Genomic DNA, 13,109 nt, shown 5'->3' with positions numbered 1-13,109 from the left:
GAAATGGCACTGGTGGATATGTAGGAAAAAGGGGAATAGGTGTTTTTTTTTTTTTCAGTTTTTATCAGAATAATACATGCATATGGTTAAAAAGCCGGAGTGAAACAGATTATGTTTCCTCAAATATTGGTTGATTGATTAATTTAGCAAAACCATTTCCTAAGCATTTGCTCAGGAAACAGTGCTTGTTCGGGTTATCAGGCCCTGAACTAGATACCATGGACTTTAATAGGGGTTAGTAAACGCATGCACAAACCTACCATTTGCTTGGGTTTTCCTATGTGGATTGTCTTTTATGAGTCTGTATCGCACGCTAACAAGGCAGAATGTATGGTGTTATGAATAAAAGTGTTACCTTTGGGGTTGGACGTTACCGAGTTTACCAGCTTTCCCATTTCCTCCCTATGCAGTCTTTTTTTTTTTTTTTTTTTTTTTTGAGACAGAGTTTTGCTCTCGTTGCCCAGGGCGGAGTGCAATGGTGCAATCTCGGCTCACCACAACCTCCGCCTCCCAGGTTCTAGCAATTCTCCTGCCTCAGCCTCCAGAATAGCTGGGATTACAGAGATGTGCCATCATGCCCGGCTAAGTTTTGTTTGTTTGTTTTTTCAGTAGAGATGGGGTTTCTCCATGTTGGTCAGGCTGGTCTCAAACTCCCAACCTCAGGTGATTTGCCCACCTCGGCCTCCCAAAGTGCTGGGATCACGGACATGAGCCACTGCGCCCAGGCCTATGTGGTCTTAATTTTAAGTTTCCTCATCTATAAAATGAGGTTAATACTGATTTCATAGGGTGTGGTTAAGATGAAAGTAAATGATATAATTAAGTGCTTATTAGTATAATAACTGAGACATTAGGTACTATTTGGTAGTTATTTTTACTTTATAATTTTCAGACCGGAAGGATATGCTTGTCTTCAAGATCACATTTATTTTATGGTCACTTTGTGCTAGCAGCTTTAAGGCTATTACCCCTTTTAATTTTCACAGTGGACCTGGAAGCAGCATGTATTATTAGGATTGAAGAAGCCTTTCCCACATCAATCAGTTCTTTATTTCGGAGTCAACGACCTTGGGGTTCTGGGAGGTTAGGTGGCATATAAATAATACCTATATAGATGCTCCAGACCGGGGCGTTCCCCAGCCTCTGTCCACACACACAGTACCTATGTACTATTATAAATAATGAGGTGTCCGCATTAAGACTCCGGCACAAGGCTGTCTAGATGCACACTGTCTCGACAGCACTGGGCAAGGCAGTCAACAATGAGCTCGGTATCTGAGCCAGACCAGCATATCTTGGTACAGGAGAGAGGGCAGTGCCATCCTTTCAAAACACTGCTGACTCCACTATGTGTCTGCACATAGCCAGCTCTCCAGCCAGAGTGACGGCATGGCCCAGCGCCCACTGCTGCTTGTTCTGGGCTCAACATCACAGCATCTCGTGCCCTCTCACCTTCTCCGTGCCTCTGCTCTTGCCACTGTGTGTCACTGTCTCTTTCTTTTCCTCCTGCATCATTAGCTTTGCCCACTATTCATTTCTAATAGCATAGAGACATGCTCTACTATCTCCTAACTTAAAATCCTCTGCCGGGCACAGTGGCTCACACGTGTTATCCCAGCACTTTGGCAGGCTGAGGCGGGCGGATCATCTGAGGTCAGGACTTCGAGACCAGCCTGGCCAACATGGTGAGACCCCATCTCTACTAAAAATACAAAAATTAGCTGGACGTGGTGGCGGGGGCCTGTAGTCCCAGTTACTCAGGAAGCTGAGGCAGAAGAATCGCTTGAACCTGGGAGGCGGAGGTTGCAGTGAGTGGAGACCGCGCCGTTGTACTGCAGCCTGGGCAAAAGAGTAAGATTTTGTCTTGAAAAACAAAACAAAACAAAAAAACCTCCCTTAGGCCCACATTGTCTACCCGCTGTTGCTCCTTCTCTGAATACCCTTCATAGCAAAACTAGGTCAAACCCAAACTGTAGAGACACAGGAGGCCTAACTTGAAAGCCGTGGAGAGCAGCACTGCAGAAGGGCCTGGAACACTGGCTTCCGGTGTGTGGGCTTTATCCTGTGGGAACAGAAGAGCCATTGGAGGGTTTTGGGCAGACAAGTAGTACGATTCTTCTGGAGCTGAGAAAGCTGCCTGGGATGGCTGGCATGGTGGGTGTGCCGTGGAGCCCAGGCTGGAGCCAAGTGGGAATCATCTTGACAAGCAGTGACCTGTGCTGTCCTCTCACGCTGCATTGGGATCCAAAGGAACAGGTTCCGCAGGAATTGCAGAGTCAGTCTATACCACACGCGTGCTTCAGGCTCCCAGGAGCGAGGGCAAGAGAACCGTTCCAGCTGCTGCAGTGCAGGGATGGCGTGTGGAATTCGGGGACTCGGAGGGGCTGCTTGGGAGGGCGGTGGGGATAAAAGGGGGATGCTGGGCGCAGTGTCCCCTGCTCAGGTGGTGGGTGTGCTAACATCTAAGAAATCTCCACTCAAGAACTTATCTGTGGAACCAGAAACCACTGGTACCCCAAGGACACCGAAGGACGAACTTAAAAAAACAATTGCTGTGGCGAAGCCGTGAGAAAAGAGGAAGCTGGCCAGGAGGAGGAACTTGAGTGGGGGGAGTAAATTCCACTGTGATTTCTAAATTTCTCAACATTTAGGTAGGGATGTCTAACAGGCTGTGGGAAAATAAGATGCAGAAATGGGGCTGGAGGCCTGGGTTTGAGAGTCTCCTGCTTGTAGATAATGGCAGAAGCCGTGAAGTAGATCAGCACACCCAGTGAGAATGTGCAGGAAGAAGGTCTGGAACAGGAGACAGCCCTGAGGAAGGTGGGGGAGAGAAGGAGGAAGAGGAAGAGGAAATACTTGGGAGGGCTCACACTACAATTACGGTTCCCCTGTATGGGGAGGATTTGGGTGGGAAGCGCGCGCTCTGGGTCAAGGCGTAAAAGCACTCAATCCTTATCTGCCACAGTGGGGAGTCCCGCAGATAATGTTCAAAGCTGGAAAATCAAGAGGCAGCAATAAAAACATATTAGTTAGAAATACGGAGATTTACAAAACCCAGCTGGAACAGTTAAAAGTGACTCCTGCTGGGAAAGGATAATTTTTTGAGGGAAAAGGAGGAGGTAGGAGCTTGCTTTTTTTTTTTTTTTTTTTTTTTTTTAAGGCTAGTCAAGTGAAGCAGTGGCTGTGAAGGAACAAATGAATCTGTAACTGGTTATGATCAGTTAGTTGTAAACATCACTGCCAGGGATCTTGCTGTTTTTTACAGTAAGCCTTGGAGAGTTCTCACCTCTCTAAGTGATGATGATGTGTAGCTCTGATGAGAGCAGGCGCCGTATGCAAGCGCAGTACTGCAAGCAGAGTGGTATGTTCTGTTCATTTCCACTTGTTTGGGTGGGAGAACTCCAGTGTGTGTGTATACATACGGACATACACATAGACATGCCGAAATGCTTAAGCATGTGCACACATGCATTTTCCTAGGAGTATTCTGTCAATGGAGAGAAACATGAAACTGGTAATAATGGTTCCAAATGTGAGAGGAAACTTCTTTTTAAATATTGCATCAGGTACCGGTAATACCCATTAAAAATAATTTTTAACTTTTAAAAGTAGGGGAAGGAGGTCTTGATCAGAGTTCAAGATGAGATTGATGCAAGCAGGCCACAGAAACGGAGTGCAAGTGAGGAGCTGCGGAAGCAGTGACGGCCACCGTGTCGAGGCTGCTGATCGCCGGTGCCTCGCTCCCGCGTGGGGACTGCGCGGCTCTCCCGCTTGCACTGTTTATTTTGGTGACACTTGTAGCTTGTTATTGTTCTGTCATAATAAGCATATATTATTTTTAGAATTAGAAAAAAAGAGTTATGAAGCAAAGCAAAGGGCGGTTAAGGAGGACCTAGGAGGTGAAGTCAAGAAGCTAGCTTTCAGAAGGTGCTTGGGGAAGACACTGAAGAAACGACGGGTGGAACCAGGCGCAGTACCTCACGCCTGTGACCCCAGCTATTTGGGAAGCTGAGGCAAGAGGACTGCTTGAGGCTTGAAGTTTGGGTCCAGCCTGGGCAACACAGCGAGACTCCACCTCAAAAAAAAAAAAAAAAATAGGCCAGACGCGGTGGCTCACGCCTGTAATCCCAGCATTTTGGGAGGCTGAGGCGGGTGGATCAAAAGGTCAAGAGTTCGAGACCAGCCTGGCCAACATGGTGAAACCTGTCTGTACTGAAAATACAAAAATTAGCTGGGTGTGGTGGCGCATGCCTGTAATCCCAGCTACTTAGGAGGCTGAGGCAGGAGAATTGCATGAACCCAGGAGGCAAAGGTTGCAGTGAGCCGAGATCTTGACACTGCACTCCAGCCTGGGCAACAGAGCGGGACTTGTCTCCAAACAAAAGCAAAAAAAGAAAGAAAAAAGATACTGAGAGCGATGATGGCTCAGGAGAAGAAGAACAGAAATCAGGAGGGTCAGCTGGCGACAGGATGAGCCCAGGACCCGAGTTTTTTCTCTCAGGCTGCCATGCTCCCTTCGTGAAGGGAATTCCTGTGAGTGCTCAGATTGCGGCCATTTGTTTCCATTCAGGGAGAAACCCCGTTGCACACAGCGTGTCGGCATGGCCTGGCCAACCTCACTGCAGAGCTGCTGCAGCAAGGTGCCAACCCAAACCTGCAGACGGAGGAAGCTCTGCCTTTGCCAAAGGAGGCTGCACCCCTGACCAGCTTGGCGGACAACATCTATCTGCAGACACCACTGCACATGGCGATCGCCTATAACCATCCGGACGTGGTATCTGTCATCCTGGAGCAGAAAGGTAAGTACGTGGGAATACTGTCCATCATTTTGACTTGGGGACAGCGGTTTAGGATCGTTAGTTACAGAGTTGATGTTTCTTCTGTTGGTGAGTTTCGTATAGCTAGTTTCTTACTCCCGAAAAATCCTTTCAGGTCAAACTAGAGAAGCATGTAGTCTGGCTCTTGACTGCTGCTTCCCTGTGTGTGTTTTCAGGATGGGGCCTGCCCAATTCACTTGTTAGGTTAAGCTGGTAGAACTTTTGATTCTGCCGTCTGTCTTACTTGAGTATTTCTCCAGGCCGTTTAGTGTAGGTCAAGCAAAGCTGCGCCTCGGTGTGAGCACTGTCTGGGAGAACCCTGCTGTGGCAGGCACCCCGTGAGAGAGGGGCCAAGGGCAGCCCCTGCGGGACAGAGGGGCCGTTTCCCTCAGAAGGTCTTCCTTATGCCTTTTCTTTCCTGTCCTGAGGTTTATTTTGCTCTTGCCTCAATCCTTGTTAAGGACAGTGGTTTTTTAGCATTGTCTTTTTGGAGGGAGGTGGGGTTTCAGGTACTGTGCGCCCTTTTTCTGGTCCTCACAGAAGTTTTAAGACTGTAGGAGAAAAGTTTTAAGATTACGTATTAGGAAACACCATCGGGGCGTTGGTTTAGTCTTTTTAGTAACCAAGTGTGTTTCCATAATGGAGTCCGTTTTCCTTATGTGAAGAGTCAGTGTTTTAAGCTTTAAAAAAGATTCATTTTCCCCGTAAGTTTTGCTCCAAAATATCAGATTTCTGGGCTTCGAGTCCTGACAAGATTTATCTACTCTCTTTTTGTAGCATTCATCGTATTATACCCAACAGTTAGTTTGAAACTGAGTTCTTACTCTACTGAATGCTTTAAATGGGATCCACAGATGGTGAACTCAAATATTCTTTTCTTTTTTAAAACATTTAGCCAATGCTCTTCATGCCACCAACAACTTGCAAATCATTCCGGACTTCAGCCTCAAAGACTCCCGAGACCAGACTGTGCTGGGCCTGGCATTATGGACTGGTAAGGCCGTGCCGGGGCATCACGTCTGCAGACAGACAGCTGTCTGAAGCAGGGCTGGGCGGGAGAGACAGAGCGAGAAAGAGGAGAGGGAGCTAATCATTTGGTTATGAAATAACCTTTCTGTTTGAGTTAAGCCTGTTAGATCCAGTGGAAAACTGCTGGCTTTGAGAAGTTGAGAGGGTATGTCTGTTGTAGTAAGATGTTGAGGAAGCGGGAAACGCTGAGCGTGGATGACATCGGGGCTTGTTTCTTTCCCAGGCATGCACACAATCGCAGCCCAGCTGCTGGGCTCTGGGGCCTCCATCAATGACACCATGTCGGATGGGCAGACCCTACTGCACATGGCCATACAGCGGCAGGACAGCAAGAGCGCACTGTTCCTCCTGGAGCACCAGGCAGATATAAATGTCAGGTAGGACGAAGCCGCACTCTCCACTGTAACACCAGGTAACAATTAATTGAGATGTCAAAAGCACAGCCTCGCTTGCAGAAGTGTTTCTGTTTCATATTAGATAGAGGAAGGGAAACAATAGCTCTAAAAACACACAAACTCAGTGTTGTCACAAAATCATCAAAAGTCTTGATTGTAATGGAGAAAAGGACTGTCCTTTGCTCTTGTCTGAACCTTTCAGGACCAGTGCACAGTATTGCACAAGTCTCATTGTAAAAAACAATCTAAAGTCAGGTTTTTTTTTTTTTTTTCTTTGAGTCAGGATCTCACTCTTGCCCAGGCTGGAGGACAGTGGTGCAGTCTCAGCTTACTGCGGCCTTCGCCTACTGGGTTCAAGCGTTTCTCGTGCCTCAGCCTCCCAAGTAGCTGGAATTACAGGTGCCCGCCACCACGCCTGGCTCATTTTTTGTGCTTTTAGTAGAAATGGGGTTTCACCACGTTGGCCAGGCTGGTCTCGATCTCCTGACCTCGTGATCCGCCCACCTCGGCCTCCCATAGTGCTGGGATTACAGGCGTGAGCCACCGCGCCCGGCCTAAAATCAGTTTTTAACAAGGAATTTCAGTTACAGTGAAGAACGTTCCAACAAATGAGCCACCAGTAAGGCTTGAGGGGGAAAAAGACATGACATGGAGTCCAATGTTACTGTGGTTGTATTTGCAAAAGAACTCCCCTTGATCTCCAGGGACTCTGAATGACTGAGCGGGGGAAGGAAGGGCTGTCAGCTGGGTTCTTGGGTGGCATTGTATTAAACGGCTCTAAAAAGTGACTGTCGTTCTCTAAGAATTCACCACGCTGGGGTGTTATCTTCGAGAGGCAGTAAGATGACACGGTTATGTGTTCTAAAAAGGCAGAGTGAACAGGCACTGTTTTCACATTAATTTCCCTGAGAAAATATTTCATGCCTGTGAGTGAATATGATCGGGGTACGGAAGAAGCTGGGCTCTGGAATGCCCGGAAGGGCACCTTCTGTGCTTTGGCCTCAACTACAAATGTTGGTTTGTGTGTGCCTGTCCTAGCAGGACTCGGGACGGGGAGACGGCCCTCCAGCTGGCCATCAGAAACCAGCTTCCACTCGTGGTCGATGCCATATGCACCCGAGGAGCAGACATGTCTGTGCCAGACGAGAAGGGGAACCCCCCGCTGTGGCTGGCCCTGGCGAACAGTCTGGAGGACATCGCGTCCACTCTGGTAAGACAAGCACAGCCTTAGCCTCTGCTTACAGATGGGGGAGACACTGTGTCAGGGGCGGAGCTGGTGCCTGCGTAGCTGTCACAGGAGCAGGAGATCTGCCAAATAACATAGTGGGACAAGGACAAGCAGTCGCAAGTCACGTTAAAGAAACTTGCAGTTCAACGTGGTCTCGGCCAACACTTTTGTTTTTAGGTTGTCTTCACCAAGAAAACCAACAAGCAGCGAGAGAATGGCGGCATTTCCTCAGGAGCCCTCTCCTGGGCTTGGCTGATTTGCTGTGGGGTGTCCTCATTATCACCATAGTGATAATTTCCTCAGTCTTAGGTTTATCACCCTTGTTTGCCAGACAGGCCCCAAAAGTGGAGGCAAACCTGCACGTTCTGGTTCAGCTCTCCAAAGGGCCTGCAGTGTGGTATGAAGGCGTTACGCACCTGGGGATTTTAGCTAGTTGTTGAGCTTACCTGTTAGTTACAGGTGTGTTACTTAGGACCGGTTGGTGTACACTGACACTTTGTGTTTTCTGTCCCTTCTGGAACTCAGCTCTAAAGGACACAAATTAAACGTAACTTGTTGATACCTCCCAAGTCTGTCCCACAGGACCTAGTGCAAGAACTTGCACACAGCAAATTTTAATTAGTGTTTGTAAAACTAATGAGTGATACAGATTAAAGTAATTATCATTTAATTAACTGTATCTTATCCGAAAATGGATTTAATGCTATACATAGAGCTCAGACTTGGTAGTAAAACTGTTTGCCTTTGCTCAGCAGTGTTTGTGAATAACTACGTTTTTCTGCAGGTCAGACATGGCTGTGATGCCACGTGCTGGGGTCCAGGACCTGGCGGATGCCTCCAGACGCTCCTGCACAGAGCCATTGATGAAAACAACGAGCCCACCGCCTGCTTTCTCATCCGCAGGTCAGAGTCCCCAGCATCTCTCCAAACCGTTTTAGTGCGCTTGTTGCAAACTGGCTCTTTCCTTTTTAAATCCATCTACGGTCTTGGCATACCAGTAGCCGGCTTGACTTTCGCAGTTAAGGTTATCAGAGAGTCACTGTTCTGTCATGTCAAGTCAGCCAGGAGCCAGGGTCCCTTGTGACAGGAAGAGCTCACAGGCCTGGGTCAAAGAAGCTGAAAGCTTAAGTCAGCGTCCTGCTTTGGGAGCTGCCTGAGCTCCTGTAGTCATGGCGGACCAGTTCAGACCGTGAAGCAGGAGGCTACGGCTGGGGAGACCAGATGGTCTCTGCAGGACCCCACCACAGTGTGTGAGTCCTAACAGACTCTGTGGCCCCCTCGGAGTGTGGGATGTGTGGGAGCCAAGGTTATTCAGGAAGCCTTTACAGCAGTGGTTTTCAAACTTTATGGTTTTCTTTTGTTTTTTTTTTGAGACAAGAGTCTTGCTTTGTCACCCAGGCTGGAGTGCAGTGGTGCCATCTCGGCTCACTGCACGCTCCGCCTCCCAGGTTCACGCCATTCTCCTGCCTCAGCGCTGGGACTACAGGCGCCTGCCACCACACCTGGCTAATTTTTTTTTAATATTTTTAGTAGAGACGGGGTTTCACCTTGTTAGCCAGGATGATCTCAATCTCCTGACCTCGTGATCCACCCGACTCAGCCTCCCAAAGTATTGGGATTACAGGCGTGAGCCACCACGCCTGGCTCAAACTTTATGGTTTTCAAACTTTCTTTTTGTATTTTCTATTTTTATTTTTGAGATGAAGTCCCACTCTGTTACCCAGCCTGGAGTGCAGTGGCGCGATCTCAGCTCACTGCCACCTCCACCTCCTGGGTTCAAGTAATTCTCCTGCCTCAGCTTCCTGCATAGCTGGGATGACAGGCGTGCACCACCATGCCCGGCTAATTTTTATGTTTTTAGTAGAGAGGGGGTTTCGTCATGTTGGCCAGGCTGGACGTGAACTCCTGACCTGAGTTGATCCACCCACCTCGGCCTCCCAAAGTATGGGATTAGAGGCATGAGCCACTGCGTCCAGCTTGTTCTCAGACTTTAAATGTATGCATATCCCCCTGGGGAGTTTCTAACAATTCTGATGCCCGGGTTGCCCACCCCCAAGACCAGTCACAGAAGAATCTATGAGAGTGGAACCCCGACTCTGGTATTTGAGGCCAGGGACTAAGGACTCAGACCCGGCCACAGCAGACGTTGTTGGGTTGGATGAGGTTGCTGCTCTACATTTGTGATCAGCATGCCTGTAGGCCGGGTCCAAGCGCAGCGTGTTTTACATTTCCCCATTCCCTTCAGTGGCTGTGACGTGAATAGTCCCAGACAACCAGGCACTAACGGAGAAGGAGAGGAAGAGGCTAGAGATGGGCAGAGCCCTTTGCATTTGGCAGCCTCTTGGGGGCTGGAAGAGACGGTGCAGTGTCTTCTGGAGTTTGGCGCCAACGTGAATGCACAGGTGTGTCGTTTCTGTTTTCCAGGGAGACAGGTGTAGCTCCGGCATGAGGGAAACCTCCTCCTATGGCAAAGGACCTTGCACAGTGCCCAGTTCCAGGCGCTGCTTCTTCATGAACACACGGCCTCCCTTGCAGTGTTCATGATTTCAGGCTGACTGTGCTTCTCTGGGCCTTTGTCCTTACTACAGCAGGAGGAAGATTTGTTTCAGCTCTTTCTGTTTGCCTCCTATTGGCCCTTAGTTACAGATTTCCACTGAGAGTTTAGTCCCAAATTGCATACTGTATTTAGGAGAACATCCTGGTAGCTCACTGGAGCACCCCTGAGTTACGCCCTTTGATGCTTTTCAACATTCGAGCCTGTGCAGCTTGATATCTAAGGCCCTGCAGCCAGATAAGGAGTGGTGGCTTAGAGCGGAGACTCACTGCAGATCTGAAACACGGGTGTGTGCCGGGTCCACGGTCACCACTGGGTCGCTGGAACGTGGTGTAACAGGAAGTGACTTTTAGTCATTTCTCTTTGGCGTCTTTAACAGCTGAGTCAAACACAGGGTGGGAGTGTTGATCGAGTCTCATAACTGAAATTTGATTTAAAAGTTATACCCCTTCATATTTTTCCTGAGTTTTATCTTGCAATTGAACATTAAATTCTGTGCCTTGTTCCGTAGGATGCAGAAGGAAGAACCCCCATCCACGTGGCCATCAGCAGCCAACACGGCGTCATCATTCAGCTGTTGGTTTCTCACCCCGATATCCATTTGAACGTGCGAGACAGACAAGGGCTGACCCCGTTTGCCTGTGCCATGACTTTCAAGAACAACAAGTCAGCCGAGGCCATCCTCAAACGAGAGTCCGGGGCTGCTGAGCAGGTGAGTGAGGACACCCAGCATTCTCCACATGGTCCTGGGCTCCGCGGAAGCTGGAGACTAGACAGATGTCACCAACTAAACATGGCTCTTCCTGGAAAGAACTTCGGTTGGAAATTGTCCTCCCTGCCCTAGAATGTGGCTGCTGAGATGTCCCATCAGTGCAGGAGGAGATCTGGCTCCTCTGCCGGTATGTCAGCGCCTGACAATGCCAGGCGGAGACGGAAGCGGAGGCAGTGGGCTCCATCGTAGGAAGTCTGTGGCGTGTACAGCCGAGCTCATTCTTTGCTTTTGCTAGGATGGTCAACTGTCCTAGTAAGGAGTGTCTTTTAAAGAGCTTGCATTGTGGTGTTGGGGCAACTTCCTGAGTGCTTTGGAGGAGTTCAGTTACTCAGCAGGCTCAGCTGTCCTTGTTCTTTGTGGTGCTTTACCAGCTGCTAAATGTGGATGGTGAACTGTGGATCTGCAACAACCAACTGGGCGGGAAATGACAGTAACAGCTGGTCTGAGTGGGAGTGGGGAGGGGTCTGTCAGGCCGGTCCTGCGGGAACCTGGCTCTCCAGCCAGCACCTAGAATACTGGCAGCGTTTGGAAATAGCCACTCATGAAGGGGAGATGCAGACTTGGGACCCGGATGAAGTGGAATCCTCGCGTGGGTGGAGATGATTGCTTGGTGTCTTAGGCTTCTGTACGCCACCTGTCTTCAGCATTTTCGCAAGTGTGACTGGATTGTGTAGGTGGTGACCTCACGTTTCTCAGGTGGTGTGAAGTGGCCCCTCCCGTTTCTTCTCTCCAGTGTGAAACTGGACTGTCGATCCAAGCGCTTTGCAGATCCGCTGCTTACGGGACTGGCATGTGCTGTGGCTGTGTGGCCTGTGAAGCGGTGTGCCGTGTGTGCCGCACTGGGGTCTCGCTCACTGCCGCCGCCACACACATGCTAAGACAGCTCTGGGAACTCCAGTCTACGGTGTGGTTGATTTCGTTGAGCTCTGCTGGGTTTCTATCAGTGGAGTGAAGCCTGTGACTTGCTGTTGGCTCCCTCCCGCATGGTGTGTAGTCTTGTAGCTCAGTAAAAGAGGAAACTGTCTCCACGTTTCTTTTTTTTTTTTTTTTTTTTTTTTGAGACGGAGTCTCGCTCTGCCGCCCAGGCTGGAGTGCAGTGGCCGGATCTCAGCTCACTGCAAGCTCCGCCCCCCGGGTTCCCGCCATTCTCCTGCCTCAGCCTCCCCAGTAGCTGGGACTACAGGCGCCCGCCACCTCGCCCGGCTAGTTTTTTTTTGTATTTTTTAGTAGAGACGGGGTTTCACCATGTTAGCCAGGATGGTCTCGATCTCCCGACCTCGTGATCCGCCCGTCTCGGCCTCCCAAAGTGCTGGGATTACAGGCTTGAGCCACCGCGCCCGGCCCTGTCTCCACGTTTCTGAAGCCTTTGTTTGACTGCTCGGGTCAGGCTGGCAGTGCCGCTGGGGCATTAGGATGCTGGGCACTTGTTTTAGCCAAAGCAAAGAGACTTCCAACGCTTGTCTCCATCTTTGCCTCTCCGTGAGTATCCTGATATCTTGGCGCTTTCATTTCCCTATCCTTCAGATTGTCTTTTTCTTGGTTTTCCCCATCCAGTTCCTACTACAGGAGGCTGCCCGGGCAGCGTGGGTTACTGCAGCAGCTCCCTTCCCCTGACCGTGTGGGTGTGGCTGTGCACACCTGCTTCTGTGCACACATGTGTAGAGCGGGTCTGTGGGTGGGGTTGGGGGATGGCGTTTCGTGTTCATTCTTGGGAGGGGGTTTCCTAAGACTGAGGGAAGGTCTCCATCGTGACCTCTCCAGTGGTCAGTTCAGCTTGCAGATGAAGCTCAGGAGGTACTCTTAAAAGGGAACTAATCTTCTGCTTTGCACTTGTTGCTGTAGGTGGATAACAAGGGCCGGAATTTCCTTCATGTGGCAGTTCAGAATTCTGATATTGAAAGTGTGCTGTTCTTGATAAGTGTCCACGCTAATGTAAATTCAAGAGTCCAGGATGCCTCCAAGTTGACCCCCCTGCACCTCGCTGTCCAAGCAGGCTCAGAAATGATTGTCCGCAATTTGGTAAGTGACACAGAAATACTGTGTGTAATAATACGTTGTCAAAGCATAGTGTAGAGCTTGTGCAGAATCTCTTCACAGGTGCTTTGCCCGGTGTGGTGAAAGGCCAGTGTGAATTTGGGGAGCAAGGCCGGTGCACTCAGAGAGATGGTGTCAAGGGCTGCATGCCCTGAGTGCCCTGTTGGGCTGCGTGGGCTGCCAGATGCTAGATGGGGCCCTGCCGGAAGGCAGGGTTTCGACGGCAGAGGCAGGGCGGCAGCACAGAGGAAGCGGAGACCCGCTTCTGTTCTCTGTCAGG

General features: G+C 49.7%; 1 protein-coding gene and 1 long non-coding RNA gene across 19 annotated transcripts in view; both read left to right on the top strand.

The window, feature by feature from the left end:
* Positions 1 to 13,109, top strand: part of ANKFY1 (ankyrin repeat and FYVE domain containing 1) — a 103,932-nt gene that overhangs the window by 77,251 nt on the left and 13,572 nt on the right. For 10 of the 18 annotated variants that reach the window (XR_013405927.1, XR_013405925.1, XM_077969874.1 and 7 more), the window contains exons 12-19: positions 4,571 to 4,799; positions 5,713 to 5,811; positions 6,070 to 6,223; positions 7,283 to 7,451; positions 8,254 to 8,372; positions 9,715 to 9,871; positions 10,535 to 10,735; positions 12,638 to 12,814. Coding sequence is in view for 15 of the 18 variants with exons in the window: in XM_077969874.1 (XP_077826000.1) it covers positions 4,571 to 4,799; positions 5,713 to 5,811; positions 6,070 to 6,223; positions 7,283 to 7,451; positions 8,254 to 8,372; positions 9,715 to 9,871; positions 10,535 to 10,735; positions 12,638 to 12,814 (1,305 nt within the window). In the remaining 3 variants the exon portion in view is untranslated. Of the gene's footprint in view, positions 1 to 4,570; positions 4,800 to 5,712; positions 5,812 to 6,069; positions 6,224 to 7,279; positions 7,452 to 8,253; positions 8,373 to 9,714; positions 9,872 to 10,534; positions 10,736 to 12,637; positions 12,815 to 13,109 lie in introns of all 18 variants that reach the window. The other 8 variants (XR_013405926.1, XM_077969873.1, XM_077969867.1 and 5 more) reach the window with 1 other exon arrangement.
* On the top strand, positions 411 to 3,021 carry LOC144335267 (uncharacterized). The gene is made up of 2 exons (XR_013405996.1): positions 411 to 470; positions 1,803 to 3,021. It is a non-coding gene; the product is annotated as an uncharacterized LOC144335267 (long non-coding RNA).

The sequence above is a fragment of the Macaca mulatta genome, chromosome 16, assembly GCF_049350105.2.
Source record: "Macaca mulatta isolate MMU2019108-1 chromosome 16, T2T-MMU8v2.0, whole genome shotgun sequence".
NCBI lineage: Eukaryota > Metazoa > Chordata > Mammalia > Primates > Cercopithecidae > Macaca > Macaca mulatta.
Note: the sequence above shows the minus strand (reverse complement) of the source record. Positions and strands in the feature narration are given on the sequence as shown.